The 25,205-nt window shown below is 37.0% G+C and overlaps 1 protein-coding gene across 1 annotated transcript in view; it reads left to right on the top strand.

Moving 5' to 3' along the window:
* Window positions 1–14,173: 14,173 nt before the first annotated feature.
* Window positions 14,174–25,205, top strand: part of KLB (klotho beta) — a 34,911-nt gene continuing 23,879 nt past the window's right edge. Inside the window, 2 exon segments of the mRNA XM_043553256.1 lie at window positions 14,174–14,293; window positions 14,295–15,074. Of these exon segments, the coding sequence (XP_043409191.1) occupies window positions 14,249–14,293; window positions 14,295–15,074 (825 nt within the window). The 5' untranslated portion in view covers window positions 14,174–14,248.

The raw sequence follows: 25,205 nt of genomic DNA, 5'->3' as shown, positions 1-25,205 counted from the left end.
GAGAGACAAAGCATGAGCGGGGGAGGGGCAGAGAGAGAGGGAGACACAAAATCCGAAGAAGGCTCCAGGCTCTGAGCTGTCAGCACAGAGCCCGATGTGGGGCTTGAACCCACGAACCATGAAATCATGACCTGAGCCAAAGTCACATGCTCAACCAACTGAGCCCCCAGGCACCCCTCCCTTCAACATTTTGTATGAAAATGATCCCCAACCTAGAATTCTAAACCCAGCCAAGCAACGAAGCAAATGTGTGGTGGGAAATGTGCTTCACTAAAAGAGAGAGAACAGAATTATGGTATACTACAATACCCAGCACTGGATAATATTTATGTAAAAAATAATGTAAACCCTAACTATCAATTTAACCAAAAAGGTAAATTTTTTTACCAACAGGAAATGATAATATAAGAAAGCTAAATCTTCATCTACCATAATAGCAAACCAATAGATAGTCTAAAATTAATGAATTGAAAGATAGCAATACCTGAATATTATGCAAAGTATAAATGTGGAGATGTACAAATTCTAGAAGAACAACTAAAAAGTGGAAAGAGAGGAAGGGGGATTGAGGGAAGTAATACCTTAATAAATAGGAAAATTAATTTTTAAAAGACCACACATGGAAAACAAAACTATAAAAGTCCTAAAGAGAAAATAAAGAGGGGCACCTGGGTGGCTCAGTTGGTTAAACATCTGACTCAGGTCATGACCTCACAGACCACACATGGAAAACAAAACTATAAAAGTCCTAAAAAGAAAATATAAGAGGGGCACCTGGGTGGCTCAGTTGGTTAAGCATCTGACTCAGGTCATGACCTCACAGTTCATGAGTTCAAGACCCACATCAGGCTTTGTGCTGACAGCTCCAAGCCTGGAGTCTGGTTCAAATTCTGTGTCTGCCCCTCCCCTGCTCATGCTCTGTCTCTCTCAAAAGTAAATAAACATTTTTAAAAGTTTTTTTTAAAAAGGAAAATATAAGAGAATATTTTTATATGATGGCTCTCATGCGCTAATGGTAGGGGCTTAAAAGTAATCAATTGCCTTTCTGAAGGGCAGTAAGGAAATATCCATAAACATAGAAAATGGACATACCCCTTAACCCGGCAATTCCAATTTTAGCAATTTCTTATATCTCTCACATAAGCAAAATTATTATTTCATGGTTGGTAATTGCTGAATTGTTTGTAATAGAAAAAATGGAAAAAAATAGGTTTCTGCAAGTAGATAAGTAGTCAAATAAATAAAAATATGGTGCACTAATACCATGGAATATTATGCATCTATTGAGGAAGATTGAATTTAACATTTGTACACTGACATTGAAAGATCTTCACAATATTATTAAGAGAATAAAGCATGTTGTAGTACACTGTATGGTATGTGATTACATTTATGTTTTTTAAAAGTATGCAAAATTTGTGTGGAGTGTGTGTGTGTGTGTGTGTGTGCATAAGGATATACTCTAAATGTTAACTAGGGGAACCTCAACATTTTGCTCAATATTCTCTTATTTTTACTCTTTTAAAACCATCTCTTGGGGCGCCTGGGTGGCGCAGTCGGTTAAGCGTCCGACTTCAGCCAGGTCACGATCTCGCGGTCCGGGAGTTCGAGCCCCGTGTCGGGCTCTGGGCTGATGGCTCGGAGCCTGGAGCCTGTTTCCGATCCTGTGTCTCCCTCTCTCTCTGCCCCTCCCCCGTTCATGCTCTGTCTCTCTCTGTCCCAAAAATAAATAAACGTTGAAAAAAATATTAAAAAAAAAAAAACATCTCTTAATAATATCCAAAATATATAAAGAACTTATATAACCCATCACCAAAAAAAAAACCAAATAATTCAACCAAAATGGGCAGAAGACATGAACAGACATTTTCCAAAGAAGAAATAGACATGGCCAACAGACACATGGAAAGATGCTCAACATCACTCATCATCAGGGAAATGCAAATCAAAGCCACAATGAAATATCACTTCATAACTGTCAGAATGTCTGAAATCAAAAACACAAGAAATAACAAGTGTTGGTGAGGATGTGGAGAAAAAGGAAAGCTCATGCACTGTTGGTGGGAACGTACACTGGTATAGCCACTGCAGAAAACAGCATGAAGTTTCTCAAAAAGTTAAAAACAGAATTACCATGTGATCCAGAAATTCCACTACTGGTGGAAAAGTATACAAAAACACAAATACAAAATACAAAACGCTAATTCGAATGGCGCCTAGGTGGCTCAGTCAGCTGAGCGTCTGACTCTTGATTTCATCTCAGGTCATGATCCCAGGGTCTAGGGGATCAAGTCTTGCATCGGGCTCCAAGATGAGAGTGGAGCCTGCTTAAGATTCTCTCTGTCTCTCCTTCCGCCCCACTCCTCCGCTCACACTATCTGTCTCTAAAATTAAAAAATAAACACTAATTTTAAAATATATATGCACCCCTATGTTTATTGCAGCATTATTTATAATAGCCAAAATATGGGAGCATCCCAAGTGTCTATCTATAGATGAATGGATAAAGAAGATGTGGTACACACACACACACACACACACACACGCTGGAATATTGCTCAGCCATAAAAAAGAATGACTTAAAAAATTAAAAATTAAAAAGAAAAAGAATGAGATACTGCACTTGCAATGACTTGAATGGATCCAGAGGGTAAACTGCTAATGAAATAACTCAGAGAAAAACAAATACCATATGATTCCTATCATATGTGGAATCAAAGAAGCAAAACAAATGAGCAAAGGAAAAAAGAGACAAATGAAAAACCAGACTCTTAACAGTAGAGAACAAACTGGTGGTTGCCAGAAGGGAGGTTGCGGGGGGGGGGGGGGGGGGGGGGGGTCGGTGAAATACGTGAAGGGGATTCAGACTGCAGTTATCATGATGAGCACTGAGTAAGGTATAGAATTGTTGAATCGTTCTATTGTACACCTGAAACTAATATAACCCCGTAGGTTAATTATGCTTGAATTTTTAAAGTAAATATTTTTTTAAAAAACCACCTCTTAATAATTTGTTTCTAGTATCTTTAAACCATGAATTCTAAACAGAAACAGAAGTCAGGTGTCTCCTCAGATCTACTAGTCAGTCTCCAGAGGTGGAGACTGAGCATGTGTATTTTTTAAAGCTCAAGAAGTGATTCTGATGCACAACAAAAATTGAGATTGTGGAAAATGGTGTGGCAATTCCTCAAAAAATTAAACATAGAATTACCATATGATCCAGCAGTTTCACTTTTGGGTATATACTCCAAAGAAGTGAAAGCAGGGGACTCCAACTGATACTTACACACTTATGTTAATAGCAGCATTATTTATGATAGCCAAAAGGTAGAAATTTAAATATTCATCAGCAGATAAATTGATAAACAAAATATGGTATATACATGTTATGAAATATTATTCAGCCTTCAAAAGGAATTAAATTCTGACAGATGCCACAACATGGATGCACCTTGAAGACATTTCTGGAATTATGTACCTTACCTCCAGGCCAAAGCTTTCAACGGATTTCCTCTTCAAATGCTGAGTGCAGGGGGTGAGACTCCTGTGAGGCCTTAGGGGGTTGCAGAACTACAGACAAAAGCACCCTAAATCTCTCAATCACCATGGAGATGAGCCACCTAAAAACTGGGAACTCCTTCATCAGACAAATGTGTGACAAATGACCTTCTATTTAGGCCTTGACTTTGTATTTTGGAGTCTATTTGTACAGTATTACCCTAACTTATATACTTGCATAACAGATTTTCAATGGCTGCTTATCTCTTTCAAAATGAAATCTAGGGGCGCCTGGGTGGCGCAGTCGGTTAAGCGTCTGACTTCAGCCAGGTCACGATCTCGCGGTCCGTGAGTTCGAGCCCCGCGTCGGGCTCTGGGCTGATGGCTCGGAGCCTGGAGCCTGTTTCCGATTCTTTGTCTCCCTCTCTCTCTGCCCCTCCCCCGTTCATGCTCTGTCTCTCTCTGTCCCAAAAATAAATAAACGTTGAAAAAAAAATTAAAAAAAAAAAAATGAAATCTAAATTCCAATAACATGGGGGGCCTGGGTGGCTCAGTCAGTTAAGGTTCCGAGTCTTGATCTTAGTTCAGATCTTGATCTCCGGGTTGTGAGTTCAAGTCTCAGGTTGGGCTCCATGCTGGGTGTGAAACCTACTTAAAAATAAACACAAAAATGCATAAATAAATCAATTCCAGTAACATGGCTAATAAAGTCCTTTATGAATGGTTTCTGCCAATCTCTGCTAATTATTTCTTGCTGTTCCCCGCTATCTCTTAAAACCTGGATGTCCTGAACCACTTGCCACACTTTTTCATCTCTTGACCTCCAATATACTACTCCACCTACATGGGCTAGCCTCCCTCCGTCTTTCTCTCTTCCAGCTAACATCTCATCATTCTTCATTTTTTAGGACTTAACTCAGAGTTTTCAGGCACCTCTACTCCACCCTTTCACCTACACACATGCGTGCATGCACACACACACATCACTCTGGATTATACCTCTCTCCTGTCTTCTATAAGATCTGTGAATATTGTAACATCTTCAATTTATTTTTTTTTAAGTTTATTTATTTATTTTGAGAGAAAGAGAGCAGGGGAGGGGCGGGGGGGCGGGGAGAGTCCCAAGCAGGCTCTGCACTGTCAGCACAGAGCTCGATGCAGGGCTCGATCTCACAAACGGTGAGACTGAAACCTGAGCTGAAATCAAGATTTGGCTGCCTAACTGACTGGGCCACCCAGGTGCCCCTATTTTTATTTTTTTAATTGAAGTAGAGCTGACATACAATGTTACTTTAGTTTCAGGTGTACAACATAGAGAATTGACAAGTTTATACATTATGCTATGCTCACCAGAAATGTAGTTACATGGGGCTGTTACACTGATTCTATTCCCTATGCTGTACTTTTATCCCTGTGACTTTTTCATACCGTAACTGAAAGCCCGTATCTCCCATTCCTCTTCACTCATTTTCCTCTGACCCCAGCCCCTTTCCTCTGGCAGCCTCCAGTTTGTTCTCAGTATTTAAGGGACTATTTCTGCTTTTGGTTTGTTTATTCATTTATTTTGTGTTTTAGATTCCACTTAGAAGTGAAATAATATGGTATTCGTCCTTCTCTGACTTCTTTCACTTAGCATAATACCCTCTACGTCCATCCATGTTTTCACAAATGGCAAGATCTCATCCTTTTTTATAGCTGAGTAATATTTTATTACATATATATATATGCACATATTTGTGCATGTGTATGTATGTATATATATCACATCTTTGGCCATTCCCCTACTAATGGACACCTGGGTTACATTCATATCTTGGCTCTTGTAAACAATGCTGCAGTAAACACAGGGGCACAGGTATCTTTTTGAATTAGTGTTTTTGTTTTCTTTGGGTAAATATCCAGTAGCAGAATTACTGGATCATATGGTAATTCTACTTGTAATTTTTTGAGGAATCTTCACACTGTTTTTCACAGTGGCTTTCACCAGGGTACATTCCCACCAACAGTGCATGAGGGTTCCTTTTTCTCCACTGTCTTGCCAACATCTTCGATTTTAAATACCAACCTCCAACAAAGTGATCCATAGGAGATACTCAATAAATATTTGTGAAATGAATAAGTGAATGATGAATTCTGGCCTCTACTATCTTAGTCTCAAAACACTTATCTGTAAAATAAAGGGCTAAACGAGATGATTTCTAAGGACACTCCCTGCTGTAGAATTCTGTCATTTGTATGAAGCAGTATGAAGTAATGGTTTGAATACAGAATTCCTAGAGCACGTATGTCTGTCCCATTCACTTGGTACCTGGGAGATACTATTTTGTATTCTTACACATTTTATGGTTTTTATTGTTTCTTCTTGGCTAAACTGTAAACTCTTTTTGGAGGCAGGAACACATATATTCTCTCCCAGGACTTAATATGGGCCCTTTTATGAGAAAAATATTTTATAAATATTTGATAATTGTTCAGGAAAAATGAACCCCCTATTCTGATTCATTAAATCATGATAAATGTTTCATAAATTCACGACTTATTTTCATAAATATTTGAGAATTCTTTAAGCTTCAGTATTAAGTCATTGTCATTATAAAGGTTTCTTCATATTTTTCCTCATTCATTCTTTCAAAAAGAATGTTTTATTGTGGTAAAATATCCATACATAAAATTTGCCATTTAGTCATTTTTAGATTTATGCTTCAGTGGCATTAAGTGCATTCACATTGTTGTGCAACCAACACCATCCGTTTCCAGAACTCTCATCTTCCCAAACTGAAACTCTGTATTCATTAACTGATAGCTCCTCATTCATCCCCCTCCCCAGCCCTGGAAACCACCATTCTATTTTCTGTGTCTATATATATTTGAATATTCCAGGTACTTGGTGGAAGTATTATTGTTATAATACTTGTCTTTTGTGTCTGGTTTATTTAATTCTGTCTTCAAAGTTCATTCATGTTGTAGCACATGTTAGAATTTAATTCCTTTTTAAGGCTGAGTAATATATATATATTTATTTATTTATATTTATATGTATATATTTATATGTATATGTACATATATACATATATGGCACATTTTGCTTATCCATTTATATGTTGATGGTTTGGATTGTTTCTACCTTGTGGATCCTATGAATAATGGTACCATGAATATGTGTGTACAAATACCTGTTAGAGTCCCTGCTTTCAATTCTTTGGAGCAAATACCCAGAAGTGAAATTGCTGGATCACCTGGGAATTGTATGTTTAATTTTTTGAGGAATTGCTATACTGGCTTCTTCCACAGTATCTGCACCATTTTACACTCTGACCAACAATACTCAAAGGCTCCAATTTCTCTACATATTCTCCAATGCTTGTTATTTTCTGGTGTCTTTTTTTTTTTTCCCACAATAGCCATCCTAATGGGTGCGGAGTTATATTCTTTTTATCTACATGTGCTCTGATTTAAGCAGCTTACTGCACTCACCCTGACAATTATCCAATTCCTTTGTTTTCTCATATGAAATCTGAAATAGTCTGGTGATAAATTGTTGGTCACTAGCAAACAAATACTCAGTATACATTTCAAAACTTAGGCTTTGTCAATAAATTCTTTTAATTAATAGACTCTTTCTTGAGAAATTATAGCTACAGAGTTCCTGTACACCCCTCCACTCCCTCTCCCAGCTCCAACTTCCCCTATTTTTTTTTAAATTTTTTTTTAACGTTTTATTTATTTTTGAGACAGAGAGAGACAGAGTATGAACGGGGGAGGGGCAGAGAGAGAGGGAGACACAGAATCGGAAACAAGCTCCAGGCTCTGAGCCATCAGCCCAGAGCCCGACGTGGGGCTCAAACTCAGGGACCGCGAGATCGTGACCTGGCTGAAGTCGGACGCTTAACCGACTGCGCCACCCAGGCGCCCCTCCTCTTCTTGTCTTATTGCATTAGCTAGGACTCCTAGTATGATGTTGGATAGAAGTGTTGAGAGTAGACATCCTTGCCTTGTTCCTAATCTTTGCAGGAAAGTAGTTTCTCATCAATAAACTTTTATATCTAATATTCACTAATTTTTCGTTTTATCCTTTTATATTTTTTTAATTAAAAATAAAGAATTAAAGGGAACCTGGTTGGCTCAGTTGGTAAAGCATGCGACTTTTTTTTTTTTTATGTTTTTATTTATTTTTGAGACAGAGAGAGACAGAGCATGAGCGGGGAAGGGGCAGAGAGAGACGGAGACACAGAATCTGAAGCAGGCTCCAGGCTCTGACTGTCAGCGCAGAGCCTGACGTGGGGCTCAAACTCACAGACTGTGAGATCGTGACCTGAGCTGAAGTCGGACGCTGAACTAACTGAGCCACCCAGGCGCCCCAAGCATGAGACTTTTAATCTCAGAGTCATGAGTTCAAGCCCCACATTGGGCATAGAACTTACTTTTTTTTTTTTTAATTTTTTAAATGTTTATTTATTTTTGAGAGAGAGAGAGCCAGAGCCAGAGCGTGAGCCGGGGTGGAGCAGAGAGAGAGGGACTCACAGGATTGGAAGCAGGTTCCAGGCTCTGAGCTGTCAGCACAGAGCCCAACATGGGGCTCAAACTCACAGACCACAAGATCATGACCTGAGCCAAAGTCCGACACCCAACCGACTGAGCTACCCAGGCACCCCATCATAGAGCTTTTTAAAAAAATCATTGAATATACCTCAACATTTTAAAAGCCATATATGAAAAACCCACAACTAATATCATCCTCAGTAGGGAAAAGCTGAGAGCTTTTCCTCTATAGTCTGGAGCAAGACAGGGATGTCTACTCTCACCATTACTATTTAATTTTTTTTTTTAACGTTTATTTATTTTTTTGGGGACAGAGAGAGACAGAGCATGAACGGGGGAGGGGCAGAGAGAGAGGGAGACACAGAATCGGAAGCAGGCTCCAGGCTCTGAGCCATGAGCCCAGAGCCTGACGCGGGGCTCGAACTCACGGACCATGAGATCGTGACCTGAGCTGAAGTCGGACGCTTAACCAACTGAGCCACCCAGGCGCCCCTCACCATTACTATTTAACATACTACTGGAAGTCTTAGCCTCAGAAATCAGACAACAAAAAGAAATAAAAGGTATCCAAATCAGCAAGAAAGAAGTCAAACAATTTGTAGCCAACATGATACTCTATGTAGAAAACCCAAAAGACTACACCAAAAAATTGGTAGAACTAATACATGAACTCATCAAAGTCACAGGATATAAAATCAACATACAGAAATTCTGTTGCATTTCTATACACCAATAATGAAGCAGCAGAAAAAGAAATCAAGGAATCAATCCCATTTGCAATTGCGCCAAAAACAATTAGATATCTAGGAACAAAACTAATCAAAGAGGTAAACAATCTGTACTCTGAAAACTATAGAACGCTTATGGAAGAAATTGAAGAAGACACAAAGAAATGGAAAAGCATTCCATGCTCATGGATTGGAAGAACAAACATTGTTAAAATGTCTGTACTACCCAAAGCAATGTACATATTTAATGCAATCCCTATCAAAATACCAATAGCATTTTTCACAGAGTTAGAACAAACAATACTTAAATGTGTACGGAACCACAAAAGACCCCAAATAGCCAAAGCAATCCTGAAAAATAAAAGCAAAACTGGAGACATCACAATTCCTGATGTCAAGCTATATTACAAAGCTGTAGTCATCAAGACAGTATGGTACAGGCACAAAAACAGACACATAGGTTAGTGGAACAGAATAGAAAACCCAGAAATGGGCCTGCAACTATATGGCCAACTAATCTTTGACAAAGTAGGAAAGAATATCCAGTGGAAAAAAGACAGTCTCTTTCACAAATGGTGCTGGGGAAACTGGACAGCAACATGCAGAAGAATTCACTGCACAGAGAAGGAAACAATCAGCAAAACTAAAAGGCAGCCTATGGATGGGAGAAGATATTTGCAAATGACATATCTGATAAAGGGTTAGTATCCAAAATCTATAAAGAATTCATCAAACTCAACACCCAAAATACAAATAATCTAGTTAAAAAATGGGAAGAATACATGAATAGACATTTTCCCAAAAAAGACATACAGATGGCTAACAGGCACATGAAAAAATGCTCAGGGAAATACAAATCAAAACCACAATGAAATATCACCTCACACCTGTCAGAATGGCTAAAATGAACAACACAGGAAGCAGCAGATGTTGGCAAGGATGCAGAGGGGAACCCTCTTACACTGTTGGTGAGAATGCAAACTGGTGCAGCCACTCTGGAAAACACTATGGAGGGTCCTCAAAAAGTTAAAAATAGAATTACCCTATGACACAGCAATTTGCGTGACTAGGTATTTACCCAAAGAATACAAAAATACAGATTCAAAGGGGTACATGTACCCAGAAGTTTAAAGCAGCATTGTCAACAATAGCCAAACTATGGGAAAAGCCCAAATGTTCGTCAACTGATGAATGGATAAAGAAGATGTGGCATATATATACCATGAAATATTACTCAGCCATCAAAAAGAATGAAACCCTGCCATTTGTGATGACATGGATGGAGCTAGAGTGTATTATGCTATGTGAAATAAGTCAGTCAGAGAAAGACAAATATCATATGACTTAAATACATATATGGAATTTAAGAAACAAAACAGATGAACATACAGGAAGGGTGGAAAAAGGAGAGAGAGAAGAAAGCAAACCATAAGAGACTCTTTTTTTTTTAAAGATTATTTATTTTGAGAGAGAATGCATGTGTGCACAAGCATAAATAATACTGCTATAAAATATTTGCATATACAGTATTTTATGTATTTAGAATTTATTATGATAAATTTCTGATGTTATTGAATTTAAAAATATGAAAATATCCAAGGTTAAGTATATATTAAAAAATTGTTTTGGGGTTGCCTGGGTGGCTCAGTGGGTTAAGCGTCCAACTTTTAGTTTTGGCTTAAGTCATTACCTCATGGTTTCTGGTAAGTTCGAACCCCATGTCAGGCTCCATGCTGACAGTGCAGAGCCTGTTTGGGATTCTCTCTCTCCCTCTCTCTGCCCCTCCCCCACTTGCGCTCTGTCTCTCTCAAAATAAATAAATAAACTTAAAAAAAATTTGTTTTCCATTAGTATTATACAAATTCACATTCTAATCAGAAATCTTACAATCTGTAAGACAATGAGTCTTACAATCTCATTAACAGGGGGTTTCATCACTTAGTTTTATTTCTGCTAATTTAATAAGAGAAAATATTACGGAGTTCTGTTTTATTTAAAGATTTTTTAGGGGCGCCTGGGTGGCTCAGTCGGTTAAGCGGCCGACTTCAGCTCGGGTCATGATCTCGCGGTCCGTGAGTTCGAGCCCCACGTCAGGCTCTGTGCTCACAGCTCAGAGCTTGGAGCCTGTTTCAGATTCTGTGTCTCCCTCTCTCTGACCCTCCCCCGTTCATGCTCTGTCTCTCTGTCTCAAAAATAAATAAACATTAAAAAAAATTTTTTTTTTAAGATTAAAAAAAATTTTTTTTTAACTTAAAAAAAACCCAACTTAACTGATTGAGCCATCCAGGCACCCTAAAGATTTTATCTTACTTTATTTTTTAATGTTTATTTATTTTTGAAAGAGGGGGAGAGAGGGACCTTGGGGGAGGGACAGGGAGGGAGAGACAGGGGTTCCAAGCACTAACCTCAAGGTCATGACCTGAGCTGAAGTCAGATGCTTAACTGACTGAGCCACCCAGGTTCCCCTAAAGATTTTATTTTTAAGCAATCTCTATACCCAACAAGGGGCTTGAACCTATAATCCCGAGATCAAGAGTCTCATGCTCTTCCAACTGAGCCAGCCAGGCTCTCCTGGAGTTACTTTTATATGTGTTTTTAATTACTGGTTATTTAATTTGTTTTCATTAGCTATACAGTTGCATTTCCTCTTTTGCATATTTTTTATTCATGTTGTTTGGCCATTTATCTAATTTAGAGTGTTTTCCTTAATGATTTGCCTGAATTATTTATATAATAAAAAGTTGGCCATTTGCCTTCTAGATTTACTCTAATATTTCCAAGTTTGTTATTTGTCTTTCAATTTTTTTCATTTATTTTAATTATAGTTAAATTATTTCTATAAGTTCATATATAAGTATATAAATATCATTATATAAACTATATATTTATGTAATTTAACATTTACTTCCATTTTCTTCTAGATTTCTGTAGCTATATATTTTTTAATCAAATATATTTGTGAGGGTATAAATAACCACACTTAAAAATTTTATTTTTAGTAATTAGTTCACAATACAGACATAAATCATTATGCTGTACATATTAAAGTAATACAATGTTCTATGTCAGTTGTATCTCAATAAATCTGGAAAAAATATTTTAGAAATAGTGAATTGATTCCATCAACTCCATTCATTCCATATACAATGATTAAGCATTTACTTAGATAAGTGATGATAAAAATTTAGATAAGAGATACTCTTACTGTCTGGGAGAGGAGACAAACCATCCCAGGATCATGTGATAAATGCAGTGATAGACGTATGCATACTATACTACAGGCACGTTCATTCAAGTCTAGTAACTAATAGGCCCCAAATATTCTATTGGGACCAAACAGTTATGGTCCTTGTTTTTAAAAAAGAGAGACTGAGAGAGAAATTAAAGTCAAAAAGAGGTTATAGATAAATGTATTGTGTGATAAATGTCATAACAGAGAAAGTATGGATTGCGATGGGAACACGGAACAAAGAGATACATCCATATCAGATCAAACTGTCTTATTTCCTCTCTGGCTGCCTGAGGATCAACCACCATCATGAGCAACATGGTAAATATCCAGACCAGGAAGTTCATGACCAACCAACTACTTTACCCCGAGAATGCAACAGTACGTAAGACAGAAATTCATGAAAAACCACCCAAAATGCACAAGACCAGATGACACCAGATATTATATTTGGATTTGGATCCAGAGCCTATTTTGGTGATGGCAAGACAACTGGCTTCAGCATGATTTATGATTTCTTGGATTACACTTCCAAAAATGAACCCAGGCAGACTTGCAAGACATGGCCTCTATGAGAAGAAACAGACATCAAGGAAACAGTGAAAGGAACACAAGAATAGAATGAAGAAAGTCAGGTGGACTGCAAAGGCCAGTGTTGGTGCTGACAAAAGTGAGCTGGAGATCAGACCCAGGAGTAAAGATTCTGCAGTGACTTTATCTGCAGTGATTGTGCAAGAGGACTTTTTTCACAAGAGGACTAATAAACTGTAAATTTTTAAAATTTAAATAAATAAATAAGTCAAAACAAACTGGGAAGCCAGAAAGACTTGCCGGAAAAGGTGCTGCAGTTTTGAAGAACATGTTGACATGAGCTAGATGAAGGGGGAAACACATCCTATGCAGAGAGCATGCGTACCAAGGCACAGGATATAAGGGCTTAACGTGTGTCCAACTTAGTAATATTATTTGTTATGGCTGAAGGGCAGGGTACTACATGTAGTTAAGTGAAGAGAAATGAAGTTTAAAATGTGGGCAGGAGCCAGAACATAGTGTCTATTATGCTAAATCTTAGCATCACTTTCTGAATAATCCTCCTTTTCACAAAGAAATAAGAATAATGTTTATTGAGCACTTACTAAGTGTCAGTGTGTCTTCTAAGTGCTTTACATGTATTAACTCATTTAATTCTCACAATTATCCATGCAGTAGATACCCGTATTGTGCCTTTTTTTACATAACAAGAAACTGGGGTGCAGAAAGGTTACATAATTTGTTTCTAGTCACACAGCTATATTTAAACTCAGGCAGTCTAATTCCAGAGGCCAAACTGTTAACCACTCTTTCATTATTATGGGATATCTCAAATATTTAAAAGAATACATTTTTTAAAAAGTTTTATCTGGAAACTATAGATTCTGTACAGTATTTTCTTTCTATTTATTCCTATACCAGATTCATGTTATTTAAGTTATCTTTTTTTTTAATGTTTTCATATGTAAAGGTAGTCTATGCCTTCGCTATTTTCTTTTTCTTTTCTTTATTTGTAATTATTGCCTATTTATTCTTCAAGCAAACTTTCATATAATTTTGTTGGAGTAAAATTTGGGGTTTAGAGGATATTGGTTGAAAGTACATTTAAATTTATAAATTAAGTTGGAAAGAATTCAGTGTTTCCATTTAGAAAGAGCTATATATTTCTTCATTCGTTTTCTTTCAAATGTATTGATACATTTTTATAATTTTCTTAAAATAGGTAGCACTTGATAATGTTATTCTTCAATGTGTTATAATTTTGGTAGAAGTGTGATATCTTATTTTATTTTTTAGTTCCGCATTATAAGCTTATAGGAATGCTCCTTATTTGTATTGCTTCTCCTGAAACGCGAAAGAATAAAATTACCACTCAAAAAATATAAAACTAGAAAAGGTATATATTTTTTTCAGTAATGTTCAAAACATTCAGAAAAGATTTGGGTCAATATGAAAGGCTACAAAGAGAATATGGCATTTTTATTCATTGCTTATACATGTTTTCGTTACGCAAACTACGGTCAGTGATGTGTTTTCATATAATCTTTCCCATAGTAAGAGAGAATGAAATGTGTTGGGGAGCGTAGGAGAGCCACCTCCCTCAAATTACGTTGCTCTCCGTGGCCCATCCTAAGTCTCACAGTTCAAGCTAATCATTGACAGAGGTTTACAATCACAAGCTTTTACTGAAGCGTTGATAAGACAGGCGAGCAGTTAGTGGCAAATGAAGTCCGGCTGTGCGGCTGGATCTCCAGGGAATGAATGGATTTTTCTTCAGCACCGATGAAAGAAACATACACTATCGGAAAACAATGTGCAACCGGGGACTGCAAAGATCTGCCATCCTGTCAGCATTTATTCTCCTGCGAGCTGTTACTGGATTCTCTGGAGACGGCAGAGCTGTGTGGTCTAAAAATCCTCATTTTAGCCCGGTAAATGAAAGTCAGCTGTTTCTCTATGACACTTTTCCTAAAAACTTTCTTTGGGGTGTTGGGACTGGAGCATTTCAAGTGGAAGGGAATTGGAAGACAGATGGAAAAGGACCCTCTATATGGGATCATTTCATCCAAACACACCTTAAAAATGTCAACGGCACGGACAGTTCCAGTGACAGTTACATTTTTCTGGAAAAAGACTTATCAGCCCTGGATTTTATTGGAGTTTCTTTTTATCAATTTTCAATTTCCTGGCCAAGGCTTTTCCCCGATGGAATAGCAGCAGTTGCCAATGCGAAAGGTCTCCAGTATTACAATGCTCTTCTTGATGCTCTAGTACTTAGAAACATTCAACCGATAGTTACTTTGTATCATTGGGATTTGCCTTTGGCCCTACAAGAAAAATATGGGGGGTGGAAAAATGAAACCATAATAGATATTTTCAATGACTATGCCACCTACTGTTTCCAGACGTTTGGGGACCGTGTCAAATATTGGATTACAATTCATAATCCATATCTAGTTGCTTGGCATGGGTATGGTACAGGTCTGCATGCGCCTGGAGAGAAGGGAAACTTAGCAGCTGTCTACTCTGTGGGACACAACCTCATCAAGGTACTGTACGGCTGGCTTCATGTTATAGCTTCAGAATGTTAAGGAGCAGGAGTTAAAGAGAATCACTAAGAAATGTATCTCCTGTTTAAATAATTATTTTCGTTAATATCAATTCAACTAATTTTAGCCTAACTCATAAGTTCTATCCTCAAATTTCATATTTAAGGTCGTGTTTTATTTATTTAGGCTCTTAGTAATGGATTAAGCTGATTGTTTTCCGTAAATGTTGCCCTTTAAAAATGTTTTAACTCAAAATCTGCAAGTATACAGTGTGAGAATATGAGTTCACTTTCATTGTATGAAAAACCAGTACTTTAGAAATCTAAATGCTGAAACCTTTTCTGAAAATATGCAACCATTTCAGGATTCTTTTAAGGCATGACCATGTCCAATAAATATTTGTTGTTAGTATTGCTATTCTTAGTGATACCTAGCAATAATAAGCTAGATACAGGTTAGCTAACTGATACATATTAAATACAGGAATTGAGACAAATGTACTTCACAGTGGTTTTATCTGTGTTACAGAAAAGATGAGGTTAACTGTTCTAAGAGTTAAAATTAAACTAGTAATATAAAAACTGGGAAGACTATGCTCTACTTAGTATGTTTTAAAAGCTACCGTTAACGTTGGGAAATCTGAAAATTACTAAAACAATGCTGAAAATGTAAGCAAAAAAATAGCAAATATTGGTTGGATGCTTACTCTGTACCACAGACCATATTAAGCATTCTGCATGCATTATCACATTTAATCCTTGTGATAACTTCATGAACAAGGTCCTATTAGTATTCCCATTTTAAAGATGAGGAAACTGAAGCTTAGTGGGATTAAATGAATTAATTTATAAATGACAACATAATTAAACATGAAATGTTTTCATTAAGAATGTTTTTAAAAGAGCAATCTTTCAGAGATTTTGAAGAGACTTCACCTCACATTGAGGCTAACGTCTAGAATCAGGTTTAACTTTTTGAGTCAAATGGGTTCCTTGGGAAAAATAAATTACTCTGGACACCTGCTACATTTAAAAATGAAAACAACTTTGTTAATAGTGTTTAATAATGTGCTAGGAGAAGTATTTTGATTTTTAACAATCAAATGTGAAATGTATAGGAGTAGAAAAATGTTTAGGAACATAAAATTTGTTCTGTGTCTAAATTTGCGCTTACAAAAATATCTGCCCACCCTTCTTATCTTTTTGAACTTTCTGGGCTATTATATATGTGTGTCATACTATAGTTCTGTTGCATCTGCCTTGGCAGTAAACTGATTGCATTATGATTTCAAGATCATTTACAAATCTTTGGTTAGGGTTGTATATAGAACATTACTGTGGGGCTATACTGTGATTTGGCAAATAAGACCTTAAAGGGGAGAAAACTTACAGCTATTAACTATGAAGATTATGCATATATAAGTTAGAAAAATATTCCTTTTATCTAGTTCTTTAAATTATTAAAATTTAAGCATTCATGTATACTATATGCTTGTGAAGATTAAGAAACATCAGATTGTACCAAAGTTTATAAAGTGGAAAAAGTTAAATTCATCTCTCCCTCTCCACCTGGCAATCTAAACCTTGAGGAAGCTACTGTTGATGGTTTCTTATATAGTCTTTTTAAAGTTTTCTACACAAATACATGCACACATATGATTATTTAACTTGTTTATAAAGAAAAATGTTCTCAGTTGTTGAAGTTTTCGGTGTGCCTGGAAAATGTTAACAATTGGAATTTTCATGAAAAATCTGTTTTGGTGGTTAATTTAAGGCCTTAAAAACTGGCTATCTGATAAAAAATACACAGGAAAAGTTGTAACTAACAAACAGGCATTGCTTACAAACTTAGCATATGAAATGCTATATTTTCAGATGTTTTTCATTTTCCCCTAATTTGAGACACACTCTGCCTTAAACACAAAATCAGCACTCTCTGGTAGTGAAATAAATTTCATTGTTTTAAATTGAGGGATTACATTTTGTAATTATTGTGTTTTCCAAATAATTTCTTCTATCTCTTTAAAATTTCTAAATCACTGACTTAAATAAGGAGGGTAAGAGGTCCTTTAAAATCAGTCAGAAAGTGAAATATGCTTCATAACCCAGTGACATATAGCTCCAGAGAGAAATCTTGCAATGGTTTGGTAGCCTGAGGTGAACTCATTTTTTCCACTGTTCCTTCTCTGTTCTTCCTTTAACGTGAAAAAGATTAATTTGATATTTTATGTTGCAATGAAGTATTTCTTCCTTACTCTGCCATCTGTGACCCAGAAGTATTCCTGAGGATTAGTTTTTAGTCCAAGTTAACACATCTTACTGAGTTTTAAGAAAGCCTAATACGAAAGTAAACTCATGGGTGGTTATAGATCATTTTATTTCCTACTCCTCAGACTTTGAAAAGATTTCACTGTGGCTGTTGGGGTTTTCTAGTGCCAGAATAACCTTGGAAACTCCATTTCAGTCTGCATTGTCCTGGTTTACAGGGAACCTGAATGGCCTAGTCAGTCCTGAGACTGACCTGGAATTTAAATTCCCACTTCATTGCAGATTTGGTGATTACCTTAGAGTGAGCCTAAGCCTTGGGTAAAAATTTGTCGTAATCACACCTACTAATGGACGCTCCATTCTGACTTTTGGACAATATTTGGAAAAGAAAGAGAGTACGTCTTTTGACTGACCATCTCTAAGCATGGTAGTCATGGCTTTAAATATTATGTATAACTTCGGCAGCAACCTTGCCAGATACCTGTTATTATCCCTGCTTTACCACAGAGTGATCATTTCCAACAGGCATCATGCTGCACCCCTGCATAAAATCTAGGAAGTGGCTCCCCAAAGCTTTTAGGATTAACGTCCTGATTTTCCACCAAGACATCCAACCCCTGGCCTGCATTCCCGCGTCCTTCCTGGCCACTCTCCCATCTCCATCACTAACGCCAACCCCTCCCATCCCATGCTCCATGATAATACACTAGGAGTGTTTTGATTGTACCTTACTAGTCCTCCCCATTCAGCCTTTACTAGCATTCTATCCAGAGAGAATGCCCTTTGTACTCTCTACTTTACCCATCTAATGTCCTTCAAGATTCAGTTTAGGCAGTCACCACCTCTAAGTTATTCTTGACCTGCTAAGGTTGTTGTCCCTTCTAAGGGCTCCTATAATAAGATGTGCTTGCTGCTACCGTAGCACTCATAGCATGTGGTGCTCTTCTGTCTCCCCAAGGAGCCTGAGAGCTCCTTGAAAGGAGAGGCTATTCTTTATTTGTCTTTGTGTTTCTAGCACCCAACACAGAATATTAGGATTAGGTACATGCGAGGTAGAAATGTTTTTTGAGTGAGTAGTTTAGGATTTCTTTCTTAAACCTTGTAATCAAAGAGCCAATGTCAAGTTCAAAACTCATATTTTGTTGCATTATTACTAATTCTTGAAATATTGCCTATGTTAATCCACTGGTATATCAGTCAGGACTTTTTGGTTGTGAGTGACAGAAACCTAATTCAAGTTGACTTAAGCAAAAATGAGCAATTTCCTGGCCCAGTAACCAAATCACAGGGATGAATGGATCCAGTAATGAGGACACTGTCAGAAGCCCTTTGTCTCGGATCTCTCACAACCTTCTCTTCTTGGGGTTCGGCATCATTCTCTCCTTTGTAGAGGAAAGATTTCTCTCTTTCAAGTTCAATTTTTAAAGTCCCAGAGACGGATCCCAGCCTGTGTGGCCTATTGCTCTCATCCCTCAGATCAGCAAAGCTTCAAGGTTTCACATTAGTAAAGATGGTTAAGGTGTCTGTTTTCTTTCTACTTTTAAGTCAATAAATATGCATAATAATTTAAATTTGTAGGTCCCTCTCCCCCTTAAAAGGGAACATCTAGAACCTCTGAGTAAACATGCCCAGAGGTTGGGGAAGATGACTTTGCTCATAAGATGGCAAGTCATTCAGTTTACTACTCCACCAAATAGCTTCCATGATAGTTTTGACTTCATTGCCTTAAATTTTTATCTTTCATAGACATGTACTGTTTACGTAGTATCAGGATTTCTCAGCCTCAGTGCTATTGACATTTGGGGCCAAATAATTCTTTTTGTGGTGGGCTTTCGTGTGCTTTGTAGAATGTTTAGCAGTATCCCTGGCCTCTACCCACTAGAGAGATGACAGTAGTACCCTTGTCCTCGGGGTTGTGACACCAAAATTGTCTCCGGACATTGTCAAATGTCCCCAACAAGTGGGAGGCAAAATTCTTCTCCTTTCCTTCTCCTGTAAACCTGTAATAGACAATTGGTTAAAAACATGAAGCAGAAAGAGCAAGGACGTTGAAATATAATTAGTATGAGGGACATAAAATCGCTTCATGATTTTCACCAGAACTGTAAGTTGCATACATAAACTCTATATTAATTTATGTCTAGTTTGGCTTTTCACACATTGAGACTAGAGACTATCTCTGCTAGCTTTGCATTACTTGCGAAATACTTGTAAAAACTGCCCCAGACCATTTCTCTTACATAGTTATTTACAAAAAAAACATTAAATGTACTTTTTGAAAAGCAAAATTCGAGAATTCAAACAAGCGTTACGTAAGCAACTTTTATCCACTTTTGATGCCACAACATCTTGTTTCACAAAGTTTGCTTTTTTGTGTATCACTTCATGTTGGCTTTTTTTTTTTTTGCTGGTTTTTTGTTTGTTTGCATATCCAAGTGCCACATGTACTATTATTTACTAAAATGTTTTTCCTTAAAATGTTTATTTTGAAAGAAAAATTTATCCTTACTATACATGAGATAAGTATTTTCAAATGCCCTTCAAATAAATATGTAACATTGAAAACAGAAAACTTTCTTCTTTGTTACACCTAATGTCACCTCCCATACAAAAAGAGGTAGGTGTACCAGACTTGGAAAATACCACTGTAATACATTTGGTCCTAAAACCAAACAGAGTGCGCCATTTAAAAACGTGACATAAAATGCTTTTTCTTGTGTAATTAAAATAATTTGAATAATGTATGGTTATTAAATGGGAGAATGCCAAAATTTATGTTTATGTACATGAGCACCTTAAATATTCGTAATTTATTTTTGAATATTTTCAATTTATTTGAAATAAACTTTCTTTTTTATGTTATTGCTTCAAGAAAAAGCTCCAATCAATACAGCTTTTATTGCATCTTTAAAATACTACAAATAAGTCTAAAAAATCATCCGACATCTTGCTATTTCTGTAGCTGGACAACTTAGATCTGTCCAGCTTAGATCATCAGTCTGCTGAACTGTTCCTTTTTCAGAAACATAGATACTATCCCCAGATTTTCTGATATCCTTTTTTTTAAACTGTTGTGGCTTGCTGAATCAAAGCAGCTGAGTTTGATACAAGTTCAATGTAATTTCCTTCAAGAGTTAACTCAACTTTGGCCTTGAGATACAGAATTGAGATACTTTCCAACACAATTTTTAATAAAATAGGCTTATATAAAATAAAATGTATGTCAACACTTTTTTGTATATTACACAGAAATGATGAAATTATTTTTTAAATTCCTCAGGGGTTCAAGAGATTGCTTAATACTATGAAAGAGGCTTTCAGGACAAGAAATGTTGGGAAACTCTGCTCGAGGTCAAGGCCTCACCTACTTGTTTCTGAGCCTGGGATAAGATTTGATTTAGTCCCTATTTTTCTACCTCTTTGAGGAACATTGTCTTAGCATTTCTTGGCCATTGTTCCCTCAGAAAAGTTCATACAAGGCTGGGTATGCATTAGGTATCAATAAATAATTCAACTGATTATTTTCTATTTAAGGAAGATCTACCTTGTTCCAGAAAGGATTTTTTTTCCCCAGAAAGGATTTAAAATTGCAATTGAATAAAAGTTGATTTCAGACACACAAACACACCACACACACACACACACACACACACACACGCACATGCATACACACACACCAATACGGATTCTGGCATAAACACATAGTCTTTTCAGAATATGCAAATCAATTATCTATGCTTGTTTCTATTAAAAATTTTACATCAAGGGACCCTGGGTGGCTCAGTTGGTTAAGTCTCCGACTCTTGGTTTGGGCTCAGGTCATGATCTCACAACTCGTGAGTTCGAGCCCCACATCAGGCTCTGTGCTGATAGTGTGGATACTACTTGGGATTCTCTGTCTCCATCTGTCTCCACCCCTGCCCTGCTCTCTCTGTATCTCTCAAAAATAAATAAATGAACATCAAAAAAATTTTACATTAAAAACCCACCTTGAAACAAGCTGCAGAATATTGACAACACTTAAAGCTGAGTGATGTGCTCATGAGGGTTCACTATATTCTTCTATTTTTATATGTTATGAAAATTTCCACTATTAGTAAAGAGATGATTTTATATTTTAAAAGACAACAATTATCTTTATATAATACACTTCTTAACCAAAATTTAGTGTTAAAACTCAAAAAACAGCTATGAAAGGCCACCATTCACATGATTAATAACTAAGCCTTCTTTCCAACAGAACACGGCAACTACTTTCTTGAACAAGAAAGCTGCAGTGTTTCACAGGCACATTTAAACAGATAAAAATTGTCACTTTTAAGCCTCTTCTGCCCAAATCCCCACCAATATCTTGAAGGCTAAGTGTGATATTTTGAAATGGAAATACTAGCAGGAGCCTTCTTTAGCTTATCTTGGTCAGATAGAAACAAAATCTCTAATGATCATCTGAAATGATTTTTTTCCATGAGAAAAATAAAGGAATGTTTAAAAACTCCCTTGTTAAAGTTGGGTTACAAGACAACAAAATACCAAAAGTAATTTTGGGGGCGCCTGGGTGGCTGAGTCCATTAAGCATCCAACTTCAGCTCAGGTCATGATCTCATAGCTCATGAGTTCGAGCCCCAACTCGGGCTCTGTGCTGACAGCTCGGAGCCTGGAGCCTGCTTCAGATTCTGTGTGTGTGTCTCTCTCTCTGCCCCTCCCCCACTCGCCCTCTATCTCTCTCTCTCTCTCAAAAGTAAATAAACATTTAAAAAAATTTTTTTAATTAATTTTTGCTAAATCTATGGTTAAAAAACCAGCCCAAAGTTTTCTGTCAATGAAGGACAGAAAAAAAGGTTGAAAAGAAAAAAGCCTTGTTACTTGCTACCTTCCACCACTTTCCTGTCCCACACAAAATGAACAAAAAAAGGACACAGGAATGGGGGAAGAGGTTGGTCTTAATTCTTACAGTAAAGTGGAGAATTAAGAGAATTATTGCAGATAAGTTTTTGACATTCTATCTTACTATTTTTTTTTAAGTTTATTTATTTATTTTGAGAGACAGGGAGAGAGAGAATCCCAAGCAGGCTTCGCACTGTCAGCGCAGAGCCCAACGTGGGGCTCAAATTCGCGAACCATAAGATCATGACCTGAGCTGAATTTGGATGTTTGACTGACTGAACCACCCAGGTGCCCCTCTATCATACTATTCTTTTTTTTTTTTTAAGTTTGTTAATTTATTTTGAGAGAGAGTGAGGAGCAGAGAGACGGGGGGGAGAGAGAGAGAGAGAGAGAGATGGAGAGAGAGAGAGGGAGAGAGAGAGAGGGAGAGAGAGAGAGGGAGAGAGAATATCCCAAGCAGGCTCCACACTGTCAGCACAGAGTCCCATGTAGGGCTCAAACCCATGAACCATGAGATCATGACCTGAGCCAAAACCAAGAGTCAGATGTTTGACTGAGCCACCCAGGCACTGCTCTATCATACTATTCTTAATCATTATTATAAGAAGAATACCGCATACCTACCGTAGTGTCTGAAACTATACTAGGTACTTTTCATACATTGTCTCATTTGATTTGTACATCAACTCTGCCAGGTAGGTACTCTCATAGTCATTTTACAGTTGGTGACGCAGAAGCCCGGAGAAGTTTCTCTGAGGTTGTATGTGATTTTTACTCCGTAATAATTGACAGAACCAAAATTCAAATCTTATCCATCTGAATCCAAGCTAACAAGGTTTAATGACATGAATCAGCTACCTGGCTTCAATGGAAAAGAACAATTCATAGTCTTAAAACCCATGGCGGTCACTTGCGTTGATGCTGACTCACAGATATTTAACTTCACTTTGCCTTTTTAAAGACCAGAACCATCCATCCACATATTTTATTTGTCCACAAAATCTATGAACAATTTATCCCTGACTCATACATTAACCATAAGGTTTTCCATGTGTTTCCATGATTTTAATGTTTTATTTGCTCAAAACTTTAGTGTCCCATTGAAGTAATGTTAAATCACATGTGTGTGCCCTTGGCAAAACCATTTGAAGTTTAATAAAAAATTTTTTTAATGTTTATTCATTTTTGAGAGAGACAGAGAGACAGAGAGACAGAGTACGAGCAGGGGAGGGGCAGAGAGGCAGACATACACAGAGTCCCAAGCAGGCTCCAGGTTCTGAGCTGTCAGCACAGTCACGGGGCTCGAACTCATGAGCCGTGAGATCATGACCTGGGCCAAAGTTGGACACTTAACCGTCTGAGCCTCCCAGGCACCTCGTACAGTTTAATACATCTTAACACAATTATTCATTTAATTAGCTAATGCATAGTACCTATACGATAATCCCATTAGCGTCTAAGACACTTCTAACAAAATATAGGAAATAATGATCAAACAAGTTAAGATTGGCATTCTTACAGGCATTTCTAATCAAATTTGAATACAAAGATGAAAACTGCTTATACATAAGAATTGCCAAAGACAGCTTCTATACTCAAAATACCATTGTCAGATAGGAGTCATGTAAAAAAACCTATTTGTAGAAGACAATTGGTATTCTAAAATCTTCAAGAGAGTAATATTTACTTTTTCTTTTAAATGTTTATTTTTTATTTTTGAGAGAAAAAGAGAGAGACAGAGTGTGAGCAGAGAGAGAGGGAGACACAGAATCCTAAGCAGGCTCCAGGCTGTCAACACAGAACCTGACGCGGGGCTCGAACTCAAAGACCACAAGATCATGACCTGAGCCGAAGTTGGTCGCTTAACTGACTGAGCCACCCAGGCACCCCAATATTTACTTTCTCTAATCGTTCAGTAGAAAAAGTTATACTTCAGTGAATGATTAACAAGAGTTTAAGTAAATGTAATTATAAGTGTTCAGAGAATAACATTGTGATCATATTTAAACAGCTTGGTTTGATGTGAACACTCTCATACATGGAAAAGGAAGCCAGAGATCAGAAAATACTGTAAGCGATCAAAACGGTGCTGGATATGATGGAAAAAAATGAACCGAGGAAAGCTTTGCATTAGTGTAAAAAATCTTACTGAGAAAACTGACAAGTCATTTAGTCTATGTTAAAAGAAAAGAGGGTCATTAAACAGACATTAGCGATTCTGTCGCTGAAAAGCAGTAGGAATGCTAAGAATAGATCAGAACTCCCAAACTTACTAACCAGTAAAGAGTGAATCACAGAAGTAATTAAAGTGGTTTCTGGGTGATCTGCCTGAAAATGTTTGGGGGAAGTCTTGAGGCTGGGGAAAACCAAATCTTTTAGTATTTTGGAGAGTATATTGATGGGTTCTTCATAGTGTCATATCTTGATTATGTGACTGAGTCTTAAAAAACGGGGGGCTGAGGTTTACTGCTCTCAGTTCTTCTTTCATGTTAATCACATATATATTGTATGTCTTCTGCTCTTACCTTTGAATATCAACATTTATTATTATGGAGTAAAAAGGCATTATTTAATAGATAATAAAATCCAGAATAACTGAACTTTTTATAAGTTTCGGTTTTTCCCATGAGAATTTTGGAACTTTGGAGAAACTAGAGTAATAGCTTAGAGCAATTAAATACACTGACAGAAACCATTTGTTTCAACCAATTCTCTTGACTTTTTAAAATTAGAAATATTATGCATTTTTACTGCAAAACATTCAAACAATACAGAAAGACATAAGTCAAAGTCAAAAATGGAAAGTCTCCTCTTATACCCTAACCCCACACCCCAGAAGTAACAACTGCTAGCAGCTTGCTCATTATCCACATACTTTCCTAGGTGTATATAAACACATATGTAAAGTCACATTTTTTTCACAAAATTCGCATCATATTATTATACTAAGTTTCAGTTATCATTTCTGATTAATTGAAAT

Source organism: Prionailurus bengalensis, chromosome B1 (genome assembly GCF_016509475.1).
Source record: "Prionailurus bengalensis isolate Pbe53 chromosome B1, Fcat_Pben_1.1_paternal_pri, whole genome shotgun sequence".
In the NCBI taxonomy this organism is placed as follows: domain Eukaryota; kingdom Metazoa; phylum Chordata; class Mammalia; order Carnivora; family Felidae; genus Prionailurus; species Prionailurus bengalensis.
The sequence above is the reverse complement of the archived record's forward strand: the minus strand, read 5'-3'. Positions and strand labels throughout refer to the sequence as shown.